General features: G+C 41.4%; 1 protein-coding gene across 1 annotated transcript; it reads left to right on the top strand.

Moving 5' to 3' along the window:
• The first annotated feature begins 1,228 nt into the window (after nt 1–1,228).
• On the top strand, nt 1,229–13,431 carry LOC146613630 (regulator of nonsense transcripts 1-like). The gene is made up of 24 exons (XM_085377943.1): nt 1,229–1,583; nt 2,184–2,320; nt 2,623–2,712; nt 3,300–3,467; nt 3,558–3,738; nt 4,315–4,476; nt 4,783–4,867; nt 5,058–5,156; nt 5,961–6,069; nt 6,190–6,349; nt 6,463–6,581; nt 6,766–6,930; nt 7,425–7,539; nt 7,766–7,909; nt 8,014–8,227; nt 8,539–8,656; nt 8,924–9,080; nt 9,292–9,434; nt 9,523–9,697; nt 9,904–9,985; nt 10,077–10,238; nt 10,339–10,595; nt 10,745–10,864; nt 11,216–13,431. Exons 1-23 carry the CDS (start codon nt 1,413–1,415, stop codon nt 10,859–10,861), a joined length of 3,330 nt encoding a protein of 1,109 aa, XP_085234069.1. The 5' UTR covers nt 1,229–1,412; the 3' UTR covers nt 10,862–10,864; nt 11,216–13,431.
• The last annotated feature ends 427 nt before the right edge of the window (nt 13,432–13,858 follow it).

The raw sequence follows: 13,858 nt of genomic DNA, 5'->3' as shown, positions 1-13,858 counted from the left end.
GGTCCTGGGTGCTCAACAATAACCCCGCCTCATGTAGTGAGAGTATGCAGGCAGTTCCTGGAAGATAAAGGAATTGATACCACTGACTGATCTGACATAAATCCAATAGAACATCTCTGGGACATTATGTTTCAGTTCATCCAACGCTACCAGAATGCAGTGATGCCCTGGTTCAGATCTGGAAGGAGATCCTCTCTCTAAAAACATGGGATTTGTCAGGCATGCATACAAAGACGTGAGGGTTATACAACCTACTGAGTACCATTCTGAGTTTCTGCAGTGAAAATCTGGGCAAAATGCACTATCCTGCTGCATTATCAGTGGGTCTTAAACACAAATGCTTCGCTGTTTTTACATTTTACACAGCATCCCAACTTTTTTGGAAAGAAACTTTAGTATGATCATAGTACTACTTAAAACAAACCAAGCCTACAAAAGATTGAATCGTGTCTTTGCATGTTTTTGTAATAATCATTAGTAAAGTGTCCACTGTATTTTATTGTGTAAATGTATTGTTTTGTACATGGTTTTGTATGGCATTTTCCCCCATGAGTGTGAACAGTTCTCTGTCTCTCTGTGTTAGCCCTGCAATAGACTGCCAGGACGTACATTGCCTCTCACCCTATGACAGCTGGAATAGGCTCCAGCAGCCCTGTGACCCTGAACTGGATAAACGGAAGAGAATGGATGGATGGATGAAGGTATCACAGATGCAGATGTTTCTGACAGAACAACGCTGTTTTGTTATTCTCTGTGTTAACTAATAAGGACAAACAAATACATTTTTAAATAAATAAAATCAAAACCTTTTGTTTTGAAGGCATTTTCATGGGGCCTGCTGGCTATGCAAACCAGTCCTGATGGGTTTTTTCCCTTTAAGGTCCTCCTGCTAGATACATTCAAAATATAATAAAAGTTGTGATGCTGCAAATGTGCTTCCTGCATTCTTGATTTATCTTTAATTTTGAACATTTAATTTTAACGGTTAAATGTAGTGTAAGACAGTTTATGGAGTCATAAAGTTTGACAGTGCATAATAATAAACTTTTTCAAAGAGTATATATATCTATACATTTATATCTATAGATATATAGATATTTGAGCAATCAGTTGACACCTGTCCCTATTCTATCGGCACCTGTCTTCTTGTCTCCTTGCCTTCTCTCGCTTCCTACAGGTGACTTCCTATAGGAGACAAGTGGTACTGAGGGATGAGAGGAAAGGAGCGGGGGTGGAGAAGACGAACGGAACGCCGCCGCGATCAAGGCTCCCCCTGTCTTTCTCTCTTGCCACCACTGTTTGTCATTTTCTTATTATTAGCTTGTGTCCGTTGTTCGGTTTGATCTGAAGCATCAACAGTTGTGGAATATTGTAGCAACAGCCAAAATACCGCTGACAAAAGGGTGAAAAACATGAGTGTCGAGGCGTACGGGCCGAGCTCGCAGACTCTAACGTTCCTGGACACCGAGGAAGCCGAGCTGCTGGGAGCGGACACTCAGGGCTCCGAGTACGACTTCACCGATTTTACCCTGCCGAGCCAGACCCAGACTCAAGGCCAAACCCAGAGTCAGCTAGACGGCCAGGTTCGTGTGGTTATTCACGCCGTTTCTGTGCATGAATGAAGGTCCTGCTGTGTTGACAAAACGTGAATCAGCTAACGATGGCTAACAACATCGTTAGCATCTGACGCCTTGCCTCCGTTACCATGCTTTTATTCCGCTAATGGCTAGCACGGCAACTAGCCAGCTTAGCTCACGGCTAACATAGCTAGCATGCCGATATAACTAGCATGTAAAGCCACTTGACTTTATTGCTATATGAACTAAGACTGAATTTTCTGCGTTGTAAACCAGCAAAAATGCCCATACATATATGTACCGGCAGTTATTTATTTCTCTTACTTGTAGTTATATGCACTGAATACATTGTCACTGAAAAATAACAATCACTGGTCAGTAGAGGCAATTATTCTAATACTGTCAACAGTCCGTTTAATGATGGGACAGTATGACTGCTGCTGTGGAAAAATTACATTACATAAGACTTCATCGGTCTGGTTGACTGCCCAGTTTGGCGCCCATCTTTTCCAGTATCAGTTGACGATGTGTGATCCTGTGGCATATAATGCATAATGTCGACAATAAGTTTCGTTTCATGACTCTTAAATTCGTTTGTCTCCTCAGGTCAATGGCCCTGATGGTGTGTTACAGAATGGAGACGACCCTGTTGTGAAGGCCAGCCAATTACTGGCAGAGTTGAACTTTGAGGAGGATGAGGAGGACACTTACTATACCAAGGACCTTCCTGTGCATGCTTGCAGGTAAAGGACCAGACTAATGTTTCTGAATTGCCTGTCATCCATTGCTTGTGTCATTTTATTTTGTTGTTTTATGGTCTCTGTTTGCAGTTTGGATTTATTGTGCATGCATTGTTGCTTTACACAGCTGTAAAAGGCTACTGCCAGTTGATTTTTGGTTTTAATATGTGGGTTTGCCACACCAGAGGTCTTGTAAGAGTATAAGTTGGGGAAGTGCAATTTCCCTGTTTTCTGGCTCTTTTTTCTGTGTGGTCTTTTATATAAAAATGCTTTGCATTTCTTGTTCAATTTTGACTCTCCTTCAGTTATTGTGGGATTCACGATCCAGCCTGTGTGGTCTACTGCAACACCAGCAAGAAGTGGTTTTGCAACGGCCGTGGAAACACTTCTGGCAGGTAAGATGCACTCACTTACCAGCCTCTTTTTGCTCCATCCTATGTTAGGTCTTAACTAAATAACACTTGAGGGGATCATTTTACAGGTGCGCTATCCTTTAGTTAGACGAGTACAGTGACTGTAATAATGAGTTTCTGTTTTGTTGTGAAACAGCTATTAAAAATGGATGACTATAGTTTCATTGTTGACTTAAGGCAGAAGTCAAAGAAGATTGTTTGACTGTGAAAGGCCACTTAGGCTAATGTTTAATTTTGAAATCCAAAGTAAAGAACTGTTTAACCTAGTACTGTATTATTTCCTGAACTGTTACAGTTAAAACCAGACTATTGTGGATCACCTCTGTCATACAAAGCATTCCCTATTCATTCAGCTCTTCTAGTAAACACACACAGTGTATTTGCTTTGACATTATAGACAAATCAGGTTTCATAATTCTGTCACTGCACAGTGGGGTTTTGAGACGACAATTGCATGGTTAGAACATGTTGAGCTGAGACTTGGAAAGTAAGAATTATTAGTGTACTGAATGCACAGTCTTGCTTTTTTTTCCAGCTAGTGCCTTAATTGCTATTCTACTCACTTGTAGCCACATTGTTAACCACCTGGTGAGGGCAAAGTCCAAGGAGGTGACCCTGCATAAAGATGGCCCCCTGGGGGAAACGGTTTTGGAGTGCTACAACTGTGGCTGTCGCAACGTCTTCTTGCTTGGCTTCATTCCTGCCAAGGCTGACTCAGTTGTGGTGTTACTGTGCAGGTAAGGGCAAAACCTGAGTAGCTGACTGTTCACCCATAGGGGTCATTTAAACAAATTATGTTTGACTTTTTTGTTTTGATTTTAACACAGGCAGCCATGTGCTAGCCAGAGTAGCCTGAAAGACATCAACTGGGACAGCTCACAGTGGCAGCCTTTAATCCAGGACCGCTGCTTTCTTTCCTGGTTGGTCAAAATTCCCTCAGAACAGGAGCAGCTCCGGGCACGCCAGATCACTGCTCAACAGATCAACAAGCTGGAGGAGCTGTGGAAGGTACTGTCACACCACCTTCACTATGTAAATATTCCAAAGCACGAATTTGAGTGCGGATCAGACTTATCTATATAGTTACAGTTAACCAGATGAATTTATACAGCTGTCTGTTATGCAAATAATGTAACGGAAATGTCTGCACTGTCTGTTTCATGTGCGTGCTAGAACATTAATCTTTTTCCTCCAGATGTTTTTGACTTGTTATATTTGCAAATATATAACTGTACTAAATACTGCCTTTGGTTCTATTCATGTGTTCAAATAGACTAACATTAAGGTAGTGAGCCAGCAGACCTAATGCAGGAACCTAAAACTGAAGCAGTAAAATAGTAATGATCTATCATAAGATTTATGGATTCCACTGTGCTTACATACCAAATTATCGGAATGTTTCTTAGTTTGAATCTACTATTTTTCACCACAAAGGAACCTGCCCATCTCTAAATATTTTTTTGCTTTTCTATCCACATTTTTAATCTTATCATGCACGATCTGACATGTGGGTGGGTGGGTTTGTTTTTTCTCTTTCTTTCTTTTTTTTTTTCTTTTTTTTTTTTTAAAATTATTCCTTGGTAGGAAAATCCCACAGCAACCTTGGAGGACCTGGAAAAGCCTGGAGTAGATGAGGAGCCCCAACATGTCCTGCTTCGCTATGAGGATGCCTACCAGTACCAAAACATTTTTGGTCCTCTTGTGAAGCTGGAAGCTGACTATGATAAGAAACTCAAAGAGTCACAGGTAACAAACAACTTGATTACAGTTTGTATGATTTCTTGTCACAGTACTTTAGCTATTTGTTTTGTTTGTAAGTGAATTCTTTTTTTTACTGTATGACTTAAAAGCTTAGATCTATAGCCAGGGATTTTCTGCATTTACTTCTTGAGGATTTTGTAACCAAAACGTACTCATAGTTTTTATTGTGTATGATAATTTTGAAAAATGGGCGTCATTGCTGTTTCTGTTGTTTACATTTATTATTTTTATAATATAATTTATAAATTTATATATTAATTATAATTTTGTTATTAATTTATTTCTCAACAGACACAAGACAACATCACAGTAAGATGGGACTTGGGCCTGAATAAGAAGAGGATTGCTTATTTCACCCTTCCCAAGACAGACTCAGGTATGTAGCAGTAGTTTCACTGTGAAGTTTACAGCCATCACGTCATTCTATGTTGCTTTGTGATTTGTGTGTGCACTCTTTAAACTTATTCGGTTGTATGATTTTATAATCCTTTGCACTCATTTTGATTTTTTCTTTTTTTCTTAATGTGCATTTTAAAAAATATTTTGTCTCATCACCCGTTGTTTAGATATGCGGCTGATGCAGGGAGATGAAATTTGCCTGAGATACAAAGGAGACCTGGCCCCTCCTTGGAAAGGCATTGGACATGTCATCAAAGTCCCTGACAGTATCCTTATGACTTTGAATAGGCATACCATCCCCAAGCTACACACTGCAGTTTAACCATATAATCTGTTTATACACATTTAAAACTACAGGTAAGGTGATGTATGGATCTTTAGGAACACCTAGTGGCGGCTGTGTGAAACTACAACCATATAAACAAACTTGTCTTCCTTCATGCTCCAGTGTATTTTGGAAACAATTTCTATATTTAGATCTTGTTTATACAGGATAATTTCTAATTTACACTACACCACAAGTACAATCCAAGGCTGTGGATCATTGCATTTTTAGTGACTCTCCTCCACAGTTTGAACATTTAGTGTTAATGAAACTAACACGAAGTAGAGACTGAATCACTTTAGGTGTTTTAACCAGAAATGCAAAGCAGTGTTTGCATGACTTGCATTCAAAAATGAATTGCAGAAAGGCAAAAGTTATGTAAAACTTTCATGCAGACCTTTTTATTCACTTCTTCCAAACCCAAAACATTCTACATGCACTGTTGTGCAGCTGGGTTTGCATTTCATTAAAGGACGGAGTAGCTGCTGCTTACAATTTTACATGCAGAAGAAGACTGTGATTGTCCCTCAGTACTTGTGAGAGACCGCTCATAAATTATTGGAATTTTGGAGTTTGGGATGGATGCACTTTTAAAATAGGAAGTTATCTAAAATGTATCATTAGGAATATCTGTGAGTCCAGTTGGGGAATAATCTGGGTAAGACATACAGTGCCAGAAATGAAATGTTTTTGTTACTCCAGTACATATTGAAGCGTTAGCTGTTTCCTTGACCTTCTGTCTCAGATTATGGTGATGAAATAGCCATCGAGTTAAGGAGCAGTGCCGGGGCTCCAGTGGAGATCCCTCACATCTTTCAGGTGGACTTTGTGTGGAAGTCCACTTCCTTTGATAGGTATTTCAAATCTGTGCACTCTTGTATTTGATGTGATTAGTGCAATAAAGACCTGAAACCTAAAGTTCTGTATCAGTTACAATAACAGTGTTTTGTTAAAAAAAATGTTTTTCTTTTCAGGATGCAGAGTGCTCTGAAGACATTTGCTGTGGATGAGACTTCAGTGTCTGGTTACATCTACCACAAACTGCTGGGACATGAGGTAGAGGATGTGGTCATCAAGTGCCAGCTGCCCAAACGCTTCACTGCTCAAGGCCTCCCTGACCTTAACCACTCCCAGGTGAGTTGGAGAAGAAGGCGTGTTACATGACTGAAATGAGTTTTGCTTGCTACCTGGCCTCTTGGACTTTGTCCTGTCAGAGATCACATGGATTTTTTTGTTTTGTGATGCAGGTGTACGCTGTGAAAACAGTGCTGCAGCGCCCCCTCAGTCTGATCCAGGGCCCACCTGGCACAGGAAAGACGGTCACCTCTGCCACCATTGTGTACCACCTGGCCAGACAAGGAAATGGGTACGAAACTTGACTCTAGTCTTTTTTGTAATGCCACCTTTCTGTTTTATTCTTTATTTACTCTACATTTAACTTAATGTTATTTTTTTTACAATATTCCTTGAAGTCTTTATGACCTTAGTCCTGGCTGAAATAAATAATTAGAAAAAAAGACCATTAATACGGTTTAAAATTGTCTTCCCAGGCCTGTGCTGGTTTGTGCTCCCAGTAATATTGCAGTTGATCAGCTCACTGAGAAGATTCACCAAACAGGGCTCAAGGTGGTGAGACTCTGTGCCAAGAGCAGAGAGGCCATAGACTCACCAGTGTCATTCCTGGCTCTGCACAACCAGACCCGTAATATGGACAGGTAACACATATCTGTCTATCTTTTTTGTGCATTTGTGATTAGCCTGTTTTGTCTTCTTTTTAAAGAGTTGGACTAGCTGTTGGTCTGTATTGATTCAATAAAACTACCATACATGCTTTAGTTTTACACAGGCAGTCTAAAACTGCAAGGAGGTATTTCTGTAGTCTATTGATACTAGATAGTGGAAAAGGGGTGGGATTAAATAAGCTTATGCTTCTTCCTGCTCCTTTTTGAACATGGACGTTATTTGGAGTTGTGGTTCCTCGTTTTCCTTTTGTTTGCTTTGTTCATTTGTCTCTTTTAATTCTATTTTTTTTTATACTTTTTCAACATGTTCAAAATAAAGATTCAATCAATCAATCAAAACTGTTTAGGGGAACCACAACTAAGATTATGATGTTGTATTATAACAGTTTGTGTCAGAGCAGCACACAATCTTTGCACACAAACACATCACTGATCTCACACTCTGATAAATGTGTTCATGCCTGCAGTATGCCAGAGCTTCAGAAACTCCAACAGCTGAAGGATGAGACTGGAGAGCTGTCCTCCTCAGATGAGAAGCGCTACAGAGCTCTGAGGCGCACTGCTGAGAGAGAGTTGCTTATGGTGTGTCATTTGGACTTGCTGAACTCTAAATATGTCCTGTTTATGACAGTGCTAGGCACAGTAATGTGTATTCATCCATATTTTTTTTGTCATAGTTTGTATGATGAGACTTTCCATTAACTTTTTACTAAAATATTATTTATTGTTGTGATGGTTTATTAAGGAAAAAAAACAAGTGATACTTCATCATAATGAAACTCAACTTTCTCTCTTTTCTCTTTGCCAGAATGCTGACGTGATCTGCTGTACATGCGTTGGGGCAGGAGATCCTCGTCTGGCCAAGATGCAGTTCAGATCTATCCTGATCGATGAGAGCACCCAGGCCACCGAGCCAGAGTGCATGGTGCCTGTAGTCCTTGGAGCCAAGCAGGTAGGAGCTCCATAAGTGAAAATAACACTTGATCAGTAATCTGCAGTATTGGTGATCAGCTTAAACTGCTGCAATTTGTAACGACGTGTTTATTTTCTTCGTAGTTGATTCTTGTGGGTGATCACTGCCAGCTGGGACCTGTGGTGATGTGTAAGAAGGCAGCTAAAGCAGGTCTGTCCCAGTCTCTGTTCGAGCGTCTTGTAGTTTTGGGGATCCGACCAATCCGTCTGCAGGTCCAGTACCGCATGCACCCGGCCCTCAGTGCCTTCCCTTCCAACATCTTTTATGAGGGTTCTCTGCAGAACGGAGTCACTGCTGGTGAGATGGAAAGACATACAACCTCACATTTCCTCATTTCTTACCAGTACAGACACTTAAAAGTAAATAAATAAAGATCTTTACCGTCTGTATATGCTGCTTTATGTGACACTTTATGTGTTGGATATTTCTTTAAAACCCACTCTAGGCTGTAAAACATTTGCATTTGTTTTTTATGCTCTTCTAAAATGTAGTCATCTGGCAGCTGACTCATAGATGTAACACAGCCTGTCGCTAATCATATCCAGCTTATTAATGTGATTATTAAGTGTACCAGACTGCACACCATAATCTGTTTGTTCTTTCTGCAGCGGACCGTGTGAAAAAAGGCTTCGACTTCCAGTGGCCCCAACCAGACAAGCCGATGTTCTTCTATGTCACCCAAGGCCAAGAGGAAATTGCTAGCTCTGGAACATCTTATTTGAACAGGTGCCAACTTTCTTGGACTCTGTTGCCTGTGTCTGCCTTTTAGTGCCTAAATGATGCCTGAAAATAGCCAATATTTGACAGACATAAATTTTCTGAATCACTTCGAACAATCCTGATATAAAGTAGATGACTTAGGTGTTCAGAAACACTGTATGCTTGAAGTGATGTCTCATCTGTTTATAGTCAAGGTTAATAGATTCCTGTGTTACTTCAGATTTTCTATATTCAAAAGAAAAATCATTCTACTCACTCTACTTGTTCATGCAGGACTGAGGCAGCCAATGTGGAGAAAATAACAACGAGGTTGCTGAAGGCTGGAGCAAAACCTGATCAGATTGGTATCATCACTCCCTATGAGGGTCAGAGGTCCTATCTGGTCCAGTACATGCAGTTCAGTGGCTCCCTCCACACCAAACTCTACCAGGTAGACTGAGAAATGTTTCATTCAAAATTCAAATGAATGTTAAATTGATTCAGTCTAAACTAATGAAATACCAGCATCCTTAAAGGAGAGGCCAAACACTTGTTGTAGCACCTACGCAGGACACAGGACCAAAGAATTTCAGGCACTTGTGTTTAGTGTTGGAATAAAATATAAAACGCCTCACCCAAGAATGTCTTCATACTTTGTGCAGGAGGTGGAAATAGCCAGTGTTGATGCTTTCCAAGGGAGAGAGAAAGACTTCATCATCCTCTCCTGCGTGAGGGCCAACGAGCACCAGGGCATCGGCTTCCTCAATGATCCCAGACGTCTTAACGTGGCACTCACCAGGGCCAGGTAATGCAAGAAACCTCACCAGCTTTTTGAAACCATCACTGTGAGGACAACGTGCCCTAATTTGTTACTGTCTTTTGCTCTGTCACAGATATGGCGTGATCATTGTGGGAAACCCCAAAGCCCTGTCCAAGCAGCCTCTGTGGAACCACCTGCTCAATTACTACAAGGAGCAGAAGGTCCTGGTTGAAGGCCCACTCAACAACCTGAGGGAGAGCCTCATGCAATTCAGCAAGCCCCGCAAGCTGGTGAACACCATCAACCCTGTGAGTTTATGTGTGTGTGTGTGTGTGTGTGTGTGTGCTAGTTACACACACAGTGCTTTTGATGCTAAAGTAAAGTTTTTTTGTTTGTTTGTTGTTTTTTACATTATGAATATTTGTTGCTTTTGTACTGAGGACTAAAAATAAACCAGTATAATACATCACTGCAAAGACGCAAAGATGAGCTTTCTTACTGTTTTCTTTTTTAGGGTGGCCGATTCATGAGCACAGCTATGTATGATGCGAGGGAGGCCCTCATTCCTGGATCTGTTTATGATCGTAGCAGCAACGGTGAGATGTCTTTCTTACCCCATACACACCTTTTTCCCCCAACTGAAAAAGTATAATTAACTAAGTGCATTTAACATGCGTACTACTGCAGGGCGTTCGTCCAACATGTATTTCCAGACGCATGACCAGATCGGTATGATTGGCACAGGTGCCAATCCCATGTCCTCCATGAACATCCCGATCCCCTTCAATCTTGTGATGCCTCCAATTCCTCCACCAGGATACTTGGGACAGGTGAATGGACCTACAGCAGGTGAGAAAGTCATAAATTTGTCATGCTACCTCCAGTTTCCCCTTAAGGCAGCTAGGAATTGTTTAATGGAATTTTGTTACCCGACTTGATCTACGAACAGGTCGCGGCGGCGGTCTAAAGGGCAAATCGGGCAGCGGAGGAGGTGGGGGAACTCGAGGTGGCCGTCAAAGAAACCGTGGAAACCACAGCGGTGGAACAGACCGCGGACAGCATGGAGGTCAAATGACTACAAGCCAGACTAGCCAGGACCAGGGCTCCCAGCCGTTCTCCCAGGGCCCTCTGACGCAGGGCTACATTAACATGAGCCAGCCGTCACAGATGAGCCAGCCTGGGCTCTCCCAGCCTGAACTCTCCCAGGTTGGTTTGTTTATCTGAAAAACTGTTTCTGACCTAGTCCAGCATTTGCCCAGATTTTCTCTTAAAAACATGTCCAAGATTTCTCTACTGCATGGAAGGAAATGAAGGAATAACTGTTGACTGATCTCTTTTTGTTTGTCCTGTTATAGGACAGTTACCTTGGAGATGAGTTCAAGTCTCAGATTGATGTGGCTTTGTCCCAGGATTCCACGTACCAGGGGGAGCGGGCCTACCATGGTGGTGTGACTGGACTGTCCCAGTACTAGACTGTAAGATATTCCACTGTGGGCTAAGATGACTCACTAAAATGAAAGGAGTAGTTCAACTTTTTTGATTAAATTATGCTATCATGAGCTTTTAACACATAGGTTAGAACTAACTTTAACTTTGAACACACGTGCCAGAGCTCGATGTGCTGTTGTGTGGGTTTTGTTGCCCTTGCACATCAGGCAAGCCGTTTTTATCTTTATGTTAAGCTGAACTTACTAACGGGTTTCTCCAACTTTTTATTTAACATTTAAGAGACTTGGATTAATTTCAGAGTCTGATACAATGTGTATGTTGCAGTGCACTGAAAAGCTAAATGAATGTTCTCTGAAACAAGTGTGTTTGTCTTGCAGGTTGCAGGAAAGGAGCTAGGCCTGTGTGAAGCTTAGTTCATTGGTATTTTAATCTGGGTAATAACAAAAAAGAACAAACATGGATACCCGTTTTCCACTGCTACAACCGAAGCACCACTGTGTGAAAGTAACAGGAGAGAGACCGTGAGAAACCAACCAATCACAAGAGTGAGAGTAAAAATGGGAGTAGAGCTGGACAGGACGAGAGCAAGACGGAAAGAGTGGGAGACTGGTAGAGGAGAGAAGGCACTGCTGCTCACACGCGAAGACATAGCAAAGGAGAAAGCTGTTGTCCTCGGAGCGGCGCAGTTGGGAGAGGTGAGACCTTCAACAGGTCGAGGAGGGCGAAAAGATCTGAGGCATTCTGGAGAGGGGAAAGGGGCCGACTGCGTCATCTTGTCCCTCGCGTGCCCCCGAACCCTCGGATCTCCAGGCGGTGTGGTTGGGATTCTTGCTCCAAAAGCTGAGAAAGAAGGAGAAGAGGTGTCTCACACAAGTCCTCCAAGCTAACAACAGGACGTCCACTGTGACTTGGAGTGAGAGAGAAAAATAAATGGAGACGCAGCTCTTGAAGCAGTTGACATGGCAACTTTTTTAAACTCAAAGCTTGAATCGAGGTTCTGCATTTGATCACATTTTTAAGCAACCGGGAGAAACGTTTGGCATCTCAACAGAACTCAGAAATGCTTGTGGTGCTGTGCCTCAGAGGTTTAAAAGAAATTTGAGGACTAACCAGTTATGGGTCATTTGCTTTGCTTTCTCAGCTTTGAGTTGGAAAGTTTTCTAAATAAAGGCTGTTTTCATTGAGGGTTTTCAGTGACGCAAGCTAGTGTAGTTGGCCATCTTTCAAGGCGGGTCTTTCCCTAGGTGGTCTGCAAAGAACAAAGTGGTGGAAGAAGCTCTTAAATGTGTAAACGTAAAAAAGAAAAACATTTTTGTCTCCAAATCTGAGCTCCAAAGACCTGCGGATCGTGAGATAATTTTGTTTTTTGTTTTTGTTTTGTTTTGTTGTTCTTCTTTGTGTCTTTTTAATAGTGCAAAAGGACGAGTGAAGGCACTGTAACCAGCTTGTAACTGAATAAAGCGGTCATTCTTTTCTGCTGACCCCTCCCCCAAAGCTGCTAAAGCTAGCAGATAGCAGTCGCCAAGCACATATAGCTGAAAGCGCCTGATAAGCCGAATCAAGAGGGCAGAACTTCCCAAAGAGCCTTGCCCTGAAGTCAGACGTCATAAAACATGCAGACGGTGAGACAGAGGTGTAAATGGTACACGTGGTGGAGTACTTGACATGAATGCTCACTGAAAAGGAGGGTGAAAACATGTAAGGCTCAACTGTACAACGGACAACTTGGTTTCACCACGTTGGACACAGATGTTTTGATGATGCATTTGAGAAGTCGACCGATGACACATTTAGAGGTTACACATCTTAGGTGAAGTTACCTTCAAATTACGAACACATGTAACCCAAGTTTAACATTTATGTAGATAAGCATCCACCCACACCCCCCATTCCTCTTGATTTTCTTTGCTTTTTGTTAGTCTTTAACCTATAGAAGAGTGTGAAACTGTTAAAGCAGTAGTACAATCATGTTGAGGACAGAGCAGTTAGTTTGGTCTATGATGAACTTTGTATCTCTGTTTCAGTACTCGGTGTTGTAAGTTCTCGTTTCGCACTAGTGAAGCTTACATCAGTATCTTTCACCGCCTCATGTTATCCATGTGATGCTAAAAGCTTTCCTTTTTATGTTGTTGAATCCACTATACTGAAGAACTTTGTCATTTTCTGAGCGGTAATGGCTTTGGATTGTCCACTCTGAGCCAAAGCGTCTTAATAATTTTAACATCCTGTTGTAGATGCTAAGAGGGCAGAGCGTGTGGTGAAGAGTGCTCAGGCTGCCAAAGAGAAAAGGCATCCACAGGAATGAAACCTGCGAAGCGTGAATTATTGGTTTTTCTTTAATGCTACAATAGTCAAGTTAAGTAGGTGTGTCTTTATGCTGTGTAGGACATCAAATTAATAGTCTGACCCCATTTATATATCTGTAGATTTGCTCTAAATTATTCTTAGACTCCACATCTTCAACTTTGAAAACTGCTCTGCTTTACCTTTTACATAAAAATCACCAACATACAAAACATCTCAAGCCTACACGTGGTTTTTGCATGTCTTATGAACTGAGGCTAACTTTTGAGTTCTTCCTCTGTACTTTTGCTGTGACCTTGTTTGGCTTATTGCTGTTTAAAGCTGAAGTGAACAATGTTTTTATGTTTGCTGCACTGTTTTTTGTTTTTGTTTTCTTCCCACTAACTGATGTTGGTGCTTAAAAAGTGTACTCACAAAAAGAAAATCTTGTGTTAATAATCTTGGAAAATTAAAGTTTGCTTCTTTTTGCTCATTCAGCTTGATTTGAGTCTTTTATTTCTCCTGTGAGATGAATTACTAGCATGTGGAGTTCTCTTTAATCTGCTTAAGAGGGCAAAACAACAGGAGGATTCTCATATTGCAAAATCTCATTACACCAATAGGTCCTAAATGGGCTGTTGCACGACTCTTCACTTTTTTTTCTTCTTTTTCTTTTTTAGGTCAAGGCAGACCTTAAAGCTCCGGTTTGCACTGCACACATGCAGGCGCGTTGACAT

Source organism: Diplotaxodon limnothrissa, linkage group LG18, assembly GCF_057381915.1.
Source record: "Diplotaxodon limnothrissa isolate DT_005_m linkage group LG18, D_limnothrissa_male_GT1.1, whole genome shotgun sequence".
Classification (NCBI taxonomy): Eukaryota; Metazoa; Chordata; class Actinopteri; order Cichliformes; family Cichlidae; genus Diplotaxodon; species Diplotaxodon limnothrissa.
Note: the sequence above shows the minus strand (reverse complement) of the source record. Positions and strands in the feature narration are given on the sequence as shown.